Consider the following 10478-nt stretch of genomic DNA (forward strand, 5'->3'; position numbering starts at 1 on the left):
TGTATAATCTACATGCTGATACACAAAGCACTCTAATGTGACAGACAGTATTGCAATTGTTTGGATTTCGTACAGTACTTCTCGGAAAAAGAGAACAAGCAAACACACCAGGAAACACATGCAGAGACCCTCACACACACACACACACACACACAAATACACATTATGGATGCAAAAGCAATGAGGACAGAAAGAAAGAGATGGAAAAACATGTTAATTGCTATAATTATGATCACCCACTCAAGGAGTACAAAAACACTACGCTGCAACAACAATTACAAGGTGTTAAATACGAGTCCTGTAAAGAACCTCATTTTTCAGGAAAAAAAGGTGCCCAAAAAGTTACTTTCATATTCTCTACTAACACTATATATTTCCGAATAAAGACTGTCATGGTTTTTAAAAATGTCCTGCATAAATGTCAAAAGACAGCTCATCAAAAGTCAAATTCCCTCACAGCATTTCCTGAAGAGGACAGAGACACATGATTATTACACGCGGCAGTCACTTTCAATGTAGCAGTTAATGGGATAAAAACCATTGTGTCTGGCTTGAACCAGCGCGCCCTCATTTGAATGGTGGCAGCTGGTCTGAGAGGCAGGGAGAGAACAAGGACACGGCTTTGACCTGGTTTGAATGGGAGACCGCTAATTAGAACGGTGATTACTGGTTGTTAGCGCCGCACAGGGGACATGCCTGAAATGTGAGAGGGGCTGCAGCTGGGGAGTTAACAGAGAGAGAGAGAGAGGGAGGAAGAGAGGATAGGACTGGAAAGAGATGAGAAAGCACGTACAAAACAGAGAAAGACTGATCAAGACAGAGAGAAAGAGAAGGTTAGACAGAGAAAAGGACAGAGCAAGTGAGTGAGAGAGATGCAGAGATATGAGGAACGAAGGCAGACAAACGAACGATGAGGCCAAGAACAAAGTGACACTGAGATTACGAGAAAACATTAAAAAGGGGAGGGTACGAGGCAATAAACGAGGGTGAGCTTGAACCTCTGTACTGTTTAAAATCAGGAACAGACATCTCTGGAGAGAAGAGCAGGCACAGACTCTGTGTCTTATTGTGGTTTTGGTACTGACCCAACCATCGCCTTGAATGTAAACCCCACTATCGACTGTGCATAGAAGAGACAACACAGCTAACCGCTGATTATGATAGAAAAACATCTTTTATTCATAGTCAGATCCATTCATAAGCCGTTCTGCGGTACAAACGAACACAGGGTTTCTTTGAAACACCTCACATCCTCACATGTATTATCCATAAATCTTATTAAATTCTCCTGTGTGTACTAGGCTGTGGGTGAAAAGTCAAGGTCTCTGTGTGTGTGTGTGTGTGTGTGTGTGTGTGTGTGTGTGTGTGACTGGGGAGGACATCTAGCCTGGACTGAGGTTCTGGATGGTCTCACGACGTTCTTGGTAGAGAGAGTGGAAGGCCCGGGCTAAACTGAGGAGCGGCGCGTCACAGTTCTCCATCTCCTTCTGCAAGAGATGAACATGAGCATGCAGTGATGGCTGTGCTGCTGTTCTCACTTCATATACGATTACAGTACAACCCACCTGCTTACCCACAAAGCCAAACAAGAACACAACTTAATATAATATAATGTCCATATTGAAAGGCACTTACAGCGGATGTCTCATGGTACTCCAGCCCCTGGCTTTGGGCCCATTCCTGGGCAACAGATGCTTGGACCTCTCTTCTAGCAGACAGGTCTGACTTGTTGCCCACCAGGACACCTGAGACACACACGTACACATAATACACAAAGAGAGCTCACGTGAAAAGGAATAACTGTACTATTTAATTGCCGTCTATATTCAGTGTAAGGCACACTATTTCTTGGGCTCTACATAGCTGAAGGTCATTTGATTGTGTTAGTGTCCATCCATTCATCCATTATGTATGAGAGCCAACTAAAAGAAGAATCCATTTTAATTAAGACTCTGTGAAACATCTCTGATAATCCTCCAAGACATGGGGAAACGATCGGAAAGGAAAATGCCATAATGTATTGTTTCAGTCTCCAAAATTACCTGAAAGGAGGTGAACGGAAACATGTTCAACCAATTTCATCATCTGCAGATCACAGATATATGGATTTATATTGTGGTGTATGTCGGCCGCTGACTAATAACAAATTGCAGTATGAAAAATCTGTGTTGCTCAGATTTTGTTGATTTGGTCATTTTTCCTTGACCTCTGAGCTTCTACCATGGCTAAGTAGGTTACATACATAAATGGTTTGGGTCTCTTTTTAGCTTTTTTTTTCTGCAGAAAGTGTTTTATTTTGAAAATTGACTGGATTTTATACGCCGCTCCTGTGTCTGAAACAAAAAAGTATGATTCATCCTTTTGGAAGCATCAACATCAGCAGAACCTTTAGAGGCTGTTACCTGGAATGTGAAGACCCTGGCAGTGAGCACGAACTCTCTCCATCCAGTGGCTGCAGTTGGAAAAAGACTGCTCACTGGTCAGGTCAAAAACCAGGCACAGCAACGACAGCTCGCCCCACTATGGAAGGGAGGGTGACGGGTGAGGACATGGTGGGAAAGGTTGTGTGGGGAATGAGGGAGATGAGTTAGTCTCACATCAGCTTACTTCGTTCTTCTTCTGAAATACATAGCACTCCAGTAGCTTCCCTGTGTTTGTACTTTGTGTGATGGTCTGGAGCCCTGGATGGTGACTTTCGGCCGCTTCATGCAAATGTAAAAGTCTAGAAGAGCAGTCTCACCATTTTTTCGCAGGCCTCCACTAATGTCTGCTTCCCTGCAGAGTCTATGATGTAGAGCTCCTGGAGGGGAAAGGCGAGAAGAGAAGAGAAGGGACGGGAAGAGGTGTTATACATGGATATTTAGTCAAATTACATGGTTTTAAAGTTCCTATTTTCTTTGGCAAGGGCATTAATGCTCTTCCTACAATGCTGCCCTGTTGCTGACTGAATACAGATGAGGAGCTAACAGTATTAAATGTCTGGAAAAACTTCCACACTGATGGATTCCAATTCTCAACACCCACCTTCAGTTTTTAATGACTTTTATGATAAAAAAAAAAAGAGGCCCAAAAAGGTAGACACAGACTAAATAAGAGCAATGGCTGGACTCACCACACTGTCATTGGTCTCTGGGATGTTCACACATTTCATTAGCAGCTCCACTCCGGTTGTCTGGCGAGCAAACATAACCAAGATGTTAATTATAATGCTGTTTATATAATGTAAGGCTGAAAGATCTCCATGAAGCCTGCAGGCCATGTTTCCCCTTTTGCCTTCATCTGTTTTTATGCGAAGCACCTTACTATAGTGAGTGTATTTTCAGCTTTTTTTTTCCTTAGGTGTAAATGTTTTTGTGTCTTCAAAAGCTGCAGTTAGTCAAATGAGACTGTAACCGTTCCTGTCAACATGCATTTTACAGCTCCAACATTCTTCTGGCTGAGGCTTTTATAAAGAAAAGAGAAGAGAAGAGACGTTTGGCCGTCACAGAGCTGACACCCTACACAGTAGCACAGCAAACTGTCTGGTTTGATTAATTGTTAATGTCTAAACATAAGCGTCACTAATTAGCAGCTTGGCTTGGCTTGAAAGCAGCTTCACCGTCCTGATGTTCAAAATCTGACCAAAGCTTCTCTTCTGTGTCTGCCTTAGTCTGAATCTCATTATTCTTAATGTCTCAATAAAGAAAAATGCCTTGGGGGGGGGGGGACTACCAGCTCTGTTTAAGTCTAACAATGATACAAGCCCCATTAGGGGCCCAGCAGTGGTAGTAATTAAGACATAGTGAGAGTCTTAATGGTTACTGAACATCTAAGAGTAGAGGTTTACACGTATACAGGATTGACAGTTGCCACAAGCTGATTTTCTGCCTGTAGTTGCCTACGTTCGACACAGACCAACATTAGCATTCATCTGCAGTCGTGTTTGCGTCCACTTTTGCTGTCCAGAAACTCCTGAGGGAAATATCTGGCTCTTTAGCTACTAAACGCTCCGCTTTGTTCTCCAGCTGGTTGCTAACTTTGTCTGCTGTTTGGTGCTGGACAGATAGCGAACAGCAAGTTGTTTGAGTTTTCTCAATGAAGAACAGCTGTTTGCTGCAGCTGAAAACAACACTCATAAGAGCCGCGAGAGTGGTCTGTAATAGTGATGTTGAGGGCCAGAAAATCAAAAGTGAGTTGAAAGACAACAGAAACATCCACAGAGATGACTCTGTGTGGATGTCACATACAAGTAGTCATGTGATCAATTGAAATAAAATAAAAATATGAAAATATTGATTATAGCCACAAAAAAGGGAGATTTCGCCACATTTGTTGTGGATGTTCAATCAGTGTTGATGGCAAATGCAGTCAGGAGGCAGAGCAGTGCCAGCAGTTCCTATATGTACCAGGATGCATTGCACACAAGCCTCTGATGCCCACACCCACGCTGCTGTGTATCACTTACTTTGTTGGCCAAAACATAGCGTTAGATGACAAAGACACTCACTCAACAGTCATCTTCCCTCTCATCCTGCTGGACTTGGTTGCCTTTTCCAAATTATCTTTGGAATCCTGAAGGTCTCCAGCACACGTTTGTCCAAGTGAGAAGTAAAACTATCACGCATAGTAACGCACAAACAGGCTCTCTCGGGACTCTTTCTGGGTTGGCGTCCACAACAGCACCCAACAAAAACTGCCCACGCTGAAAGCAGAATGATTCAGTTTCTTCTGGCATCGGAGAGCAATCTGAGCAAAGGCACCACCAGCCACAGTTTGCTCTCAGCAGCTCAGGTTCTGGATGGTCTCCGCCGGCCATATCCTCTTGCATGGCTGATGCAGCTGCAGCAACAGCCTCCCTCTGCTGCATTTTTTCAACTGTATACTCTGACTTGAATAAATATGGCTGAATATACAATTCAGCTAAAGCACTGTAAAATGTATCCTCATCCTTAACATCCTCTGTACTCAAACTTTGGAATGCCATTTTTCGCTATTAGAAATGCAGCTAGTTTGCAACACAAGCACAGAGAACAAGGATGTTCTTGAGCTGCAGCATGCCCTTAGCTACCCAGAGGTGCAGACCAGAGGCTGAAATAGCCAGTAGGTCTTTCTTGACACCACCTACATCACTATACAGGTCAAATGACGGCACTGGTACCTGAAGAACAACAGATTCTTCCAGCAGATTCTTCAATTGAGTACATTTAGCATCAACACTGAGTGGACATCCACATACAAGGTGGTGGAATTTCCCTTGAACAAAAGAGGCCATAGTTCTCAAATGATAAATGTTGTCCACACAACATTCAGCCATATAACAGAGCTGATTTCCCTAAATAAAACTAAAATCTACTGCATCTGGATTCAAATTTGGAGGAACTATGTGATGAAAGAATAAGTAAAACAGTTCTGAATCTGACCAAACATTCAACGCAATTTATGGAACTTGACAGTTGTGGCTGGTATGAAAGTTTTCTCTGCTGTTAAAAGAAAGAGCAGTTGTTTGAGCTTTGATAAGGAGGTTTGAGTGAGAGGCAGCTGGGATTTTTTAAAATTAATATAGGGCAAATAGAGGAGGAAGATATAAAAGGGATGGACTGCAGGCAGTAGAGGGTAAGGAGGATATGATAAATATGATCTTATCCCTGATGCACATTCTTCACAAGCTTCAAGATCTAATGAAGTCCTAAGTGGACTAGATGGTTGCAGGCTGTCTTTCGCCACTACGTATCTGCTGGTGTGAGATCAGTGGTGACCTTGAAGAAGCAAGTCAAGGTTTCTTCACGTCAGCAGCAAACTCTAAATTGATCTGATCTCCTGAACTCACACTTAACTGAGCGTGTCAAATGCCAGAAACTAAACCGCTGAAAACACACACACAGACTTTTCACACTCACTGCCCCTGTGAAACACACACACCTCAGACCAACATTTACCTGATTGATACACAGAAACGGTTCATAACAAGTATCCAATGGTACACACACACACACACACACACACACACACACACACACAGACGATGCGGCGGCCCCACTTTGGAGCGGTCTAATGAGCTGGTGTGATGCAGAGGAAGCCTCTCGCTGGAATGTCAATGAGGGCCTATTAGTAACAAATAAGCTTGGAATATTGCTAACGGGCCGTCTGACATTTTCAAAGGAGGACGTGAGCAGAATGGCCGACAGCCTCCACTACCTTACCCTTCAAAATCAAAAGTTGAAGAACATGAGGGATGACTTAGGTGTCTGCACAAGGAATAACTCTTCATAGTGCCGGTTTCTTTTTCACATTAGTCACAGTGGAAAGGACAAGCTGTTCCCTGTTTCCTACTGCAGGGAAATCATACAGAGAAAATACAACCTGACACATTTACCACTGCTTAATACTGATATGGCGTGCTTATAGCGTAAGTATGCACAAAATAGTATAAACAACATTTGGACAATTCTGCTGTCTGAAGGGTAACAGGACAGTCAAAATGAAAGGGTTTATCTCCTTGGAAGGGTGAATGTGCTCAGTACACTTCATGTCAATTTGTCCAATTAGATAGATTAGAAGACATAAAAGAAGTAAAAATTCTTTCAGGATTATGAAGATCCATACTGAATTTCAATGTGAATCTGACCTGTAGTTGTTGAGATACTTGTAAATGTTCAGGGTGTAATTTAGAAGATTAGAAGAAGCTGAAAATTCTAAGATACTTCCTTGTCTTTTTTCAATGTCTGCTATCAGTACCACTATACAAACTGATCTAAACAACAACATTTAAAGCTGCAGTAAGTAACTTGTATAAAAGTAATTTTTTGTCATATTTGCTAAAACTGTCCCTATGCCCAGACAGCAGTACATGAAACATGTAATCTGTGAAAAAAAACAGCTCCATTGGTCCCACCTGCTGCTCCTACTGCCATTTGCAAGAATCCACCGCGCCTGACACAAAACAACCAATCAGAGCCAGAGGAGCGTCTGAGGAAGTGTCTGATATCTGTCAATCACTACTCACACACGCTGCAAACCGCCCCCTCCCTCCGCTCATGTTGCCAGCTGTCGCTCAGTCAAACAGCACTGTGAGCGGCGTCAGGAGGCTAGTGAAAGCTATGGAGGAGCAACAGCCACCCGTAAAGGAGAAACTGCCCATACCCCCGCTGCCAACAACAGCATGTACGGCTAAGACAACAAATAACCAGAAAGCTAATATGGTGATTGTTACAGTAACACTCCGCAGCGCGTACGGTATGTTAGCGACTGTGATGTAGCAGCTGGGCAGAGTTAGCTTGTTTCCGATGCTAAGGCTAACGTTACTGGTTGTCACGGCAGCCGCGCAGACGCCTCAGGGAGGAGGGGCTTAGAGGCAGGGCATGAGTGCAGCGGAGAGGGAGGGGGAGTGACGTGGAACTTGTGTTGGTTCAAATTATCAGGCTAACTCTGCTCTCTTCTCCATCTTACCTACTGCAGCTTTAAAATATGTACAGTAACTCCTGGATCAGAAATTTATAGTGACCAGCTTCGAAGTTTTGAAAGGTGGAGTTCATCTTGCATGAAGTGCTTGGTGCCAAATGAGCAAGATGTTAAAAATATTTCAACTAATGCCATACAAGCGGCTGGCTTCAAATAGGTGTTTTAACAGTTGCATAGCAACAGCGGAGACCATGACAAGCACTTTCCCATGAGCATTTGTTTCACTGCATCCAGCTAATAAAGTGGTGTCTGGTGGATGCAGGCCCTTGATCTACAGCTGCACATGCCAGCCTGCATGCTTTTCCTCTTACTTTCAACGTGACATCCCAATCCCTTCATGTTTTTTTTTTTTTTTTTACACGATGTCATCTGTATGTTCTGTTTTTCTTCTTCTTTTTTTCATATTATGCAGCAGTACAGATGTGTTGAGGCTTGCCTGGAGTTCAGCAAGCACATACAGTATGCTAGGCAAGTGCAAAATTAAAAATGCAGCACTATTGCTGCGCCTTTCCACTGTGTTAACAGTCTACTAGTCCAACATGAACAGACACATACAGCATGACAAACAAGTGGGTATAGGCCTATGCAGTACGGAGAAACCCAACACTGGTGTTGTACAGTGTGTGTGCGCTCCTTAAGTACCTGTTCTGGTGGCTTTCCAGAATCCTGCTGTATTAATTATCGACATTCCTGTCACCTCAGAACCCCCAATACTGCTGACACAGCTAGAGCTAACAAACACACAGGCAGACACACACTTGGCTCTTGTCCAGTATATTACCCACCAACCTGTTCTGTACCCTAACAAGCTACAAGGCTAAATAGTACACTCACGAAGAATGAATATGTGTAAGTTGCACTGGTGCATATATTTATGTTCACAAGTGAAGGCACTGCACCTGCCTTCACTTGGACAGGTCATGCAGTCAGTAGCCCTTAAAACTTTGACAGAGGGAATCAGTGAGCAGTCATGACCCCATATATCACAGAGGCACGTTAATAATGCAGATTAGCATAAATAATGCAAATTAGTCTTCTCTGCATCAGCATTAATTGGCACATTATGCTGTTTAGCACTTCAGTGATTCCTCTAGTAGATTTAAGAGACCTCTACAGGTCCTTCAAAAGCTTGCAAGCAGTTCCAGTAAAGACTACACTAAATGACATACAGTATGTAATATGATCATGATCATCAGTGACCACAATTAGTCTCACTGAGTTGCAACTGATACATAATTACTTTTTGGGTAAATGCTTTGACCTCAGGCAAAATTAATGCATATTAAATTGGATAGTTCAACAATTGCCTTATTCCAACACTGACTGATTGAGTAAATTTAAAATATGTGACTTTACATGATTAATTATGCAGCCCTGCTCTCAAGTACTTCATTGACTTTCATCTGCACTGTCTATATGCTGCCTGTTAAGATCTCTACAGGTATGAGTTAAAGCAGCAGACTTTGCTGATTAACACTGGTTCACTACTGTAGCACAAAGCAGGAATGAACAAGTGTGTAAGGGATAAACACTGCAGCACTTCATAGCACATGGATTAGGTTATTCCCAACATACTGTTGCCTGCTCTGGGCTGGAAATGAGCCAGAATTAAACTTCATGAAAGGCTCCTTGAAACCCACTCAAAACCTGAGTTCCCCTAGCTGAATGTAAAAATATAAGCCTGTGGCTAGTCCCTGACTCAGAGCACAGCCCAATCCCGAAATCCTTCAAATGGTTGTTGTACAACCCGACATCTCTGTTATGATTCTGTGACATGAATATAATACAGTGTATCCTTACAATGACAAGTGTTCTCCACATACACTGCAGTATTCGCATGCCCTTACTGTGGGACATGTGGCACATTACACCAGGGATCAAACCTGCATCCTTTTCTTTCCTGCGTGTTAATGCACTCACCATGCTGTAGTTCTTCTGGAAGAGGGTACCATCACTGTGGAACATATGAGATAGGGCACTTTTCCCCACTGCAGCATCTCCTACACACACAAACACACACACACACACACACACACACACACACACAGTGAGAGTGAGAGAGAGAGAGAGAGAGAGAGAGAGAGAGAGAGAGTTTCATAATCTGTAAGTGAGTGCTAAATCATTCACCTTCCTGTCTTTCTCAGGTAGAGTTTGAAAGTTGGTATTGCCAAATTATCAGGTTTGAGTACAGGTTTGAGTCGGATGTCTTCTATCCGTAGTGTTTTTGCCTGTTATGCAAAAGATTGTCACAACATCTGAGGTACCGTAAGAGGCATCGAGGAGAGCAGAGCCAGCAAATTGCTGATTTCCGTCCACACCGAACCCTCATGAAACGGACACAACTCAAGTTTTGTACGTTTAGGAAAGTATTCGACAGAGGACCTTGTATTTATATCTAGTGTTTTAATTCCGAACTTGAACGGACTACGGCGGATAAAGTAACATTAGCATCTGGTTAGCTTTAGCCCTCGTACCGTTAAGCGTTAAGTAGCAAAAGGATTAACTAAATTTACAAAACCTTACCGACAAGCAAGCATCTCGCCCTCAGCTTCACCATTACAGTGGATAACGTCCAGACACTCTAAGTAAACTCTTGTTTCATTAATGATGATAAATGAACTCTGCTTTAGCTTTCTATGCATGGACATGTCTTCTTCCTTGTACCTCGGCAACATGGACGCAAAGCGTCTCTTAGCAACCAGCCACAGAGGTGTTTTATTGGTTCAGCCAGGCAGCACGTACAGCGCATGGCAGTGCTGTCATTGGTTGGTTGGAGAGGACAAAAAAAAGTGTGCTTTCTGTTGTTTTTCCCTAGAGTGTGTCTGTCAGGCAAGATTCCCTTACCTGTGTACAAGTGTCGCTACATAAAGTAAAATAATCGGTGTCATAGGATCAATTACAGCCCCGATTCGTTGGTCGGACACGGTTGTACATGGGTAAAAACGGCCTTGGAAGGCTATCGTATAGTAAGGAGGACTTGACGTGTAAAGGCAAAGCCCGGTAAGACCACTAGAGGGCATGCTTTCTTTCTCCAGCGTCAC

The 10478-nt window shown here is 43.1% G+C and overlaps 1 protein-coding gene across 1 annotated transcript; it reads right to left on the reverse strand.

Moving 5' to 3' along the window:
• Positions 1–1155: 1155 nt before the first annotated feature.
• On the reverse strand, positions 1156–10130 carry ift27 (intraflagellar transport 27 homolog (Chlamydomonas)). The gene is made up of 7 exons (XM_076728602.1): positions 9961–10130; positions 9358–9437; positions 3113–3172; positions 2741–2800; positions 2403–2520; positions 1636–1745; positions 1156–1487 (listed from the first exon to the last, which is right to left on the reverse strand). The coding sequence occupies exons 1-7, from the start codon at positions 9992–9994 to the stop codon at positions 1383–1385; spliced, it is 567 nt and encodes a 188-aa protein (XP_076584717.1). The 5' UTR covers positions 9995–10130; the 3' UTR covers positions 1156–1382.
• Positions 10131–10478: the final 348 nt, after the last annotated feature.

This window comes from Chaetodon auriga, chromosome 4 (genome assembly GCF_051107435.1).
Source record: "Chaetodon auriga isolate fChaAug3 chromosome 4, fChaAug3.hap1, whole genome shotgun sequence".
NCBI lineage: Eukaryota > Metazoa > Chordata > Actinopteri > Chaetodontiformes > Chaetodontidae > Chaetodon > Chaetodon auriga.

Coding starts and splice junctions, on each gene's coding strand:
- ift27 (XM_076728602.1), bottom strand. CDS start 9,994: ATGGTGAAGCTGAGGGCGAGATGCTTGCTTGTCG. Junction 9,438..9,960: donor GGCGAGATGCTTGCTTGTCG/GTAAGGTTTTGT, acceptor TTGTGTGTGTAG/GAGATGCTGCAGTGGGGAAA. Junction 1,746..2,402: donor CCAGGGTCTTCACATTCCAG/GTAACAGCCTCT, acceptor TGTGTGTCTCAG/GTGTCCTGGTGGGCAACAAG.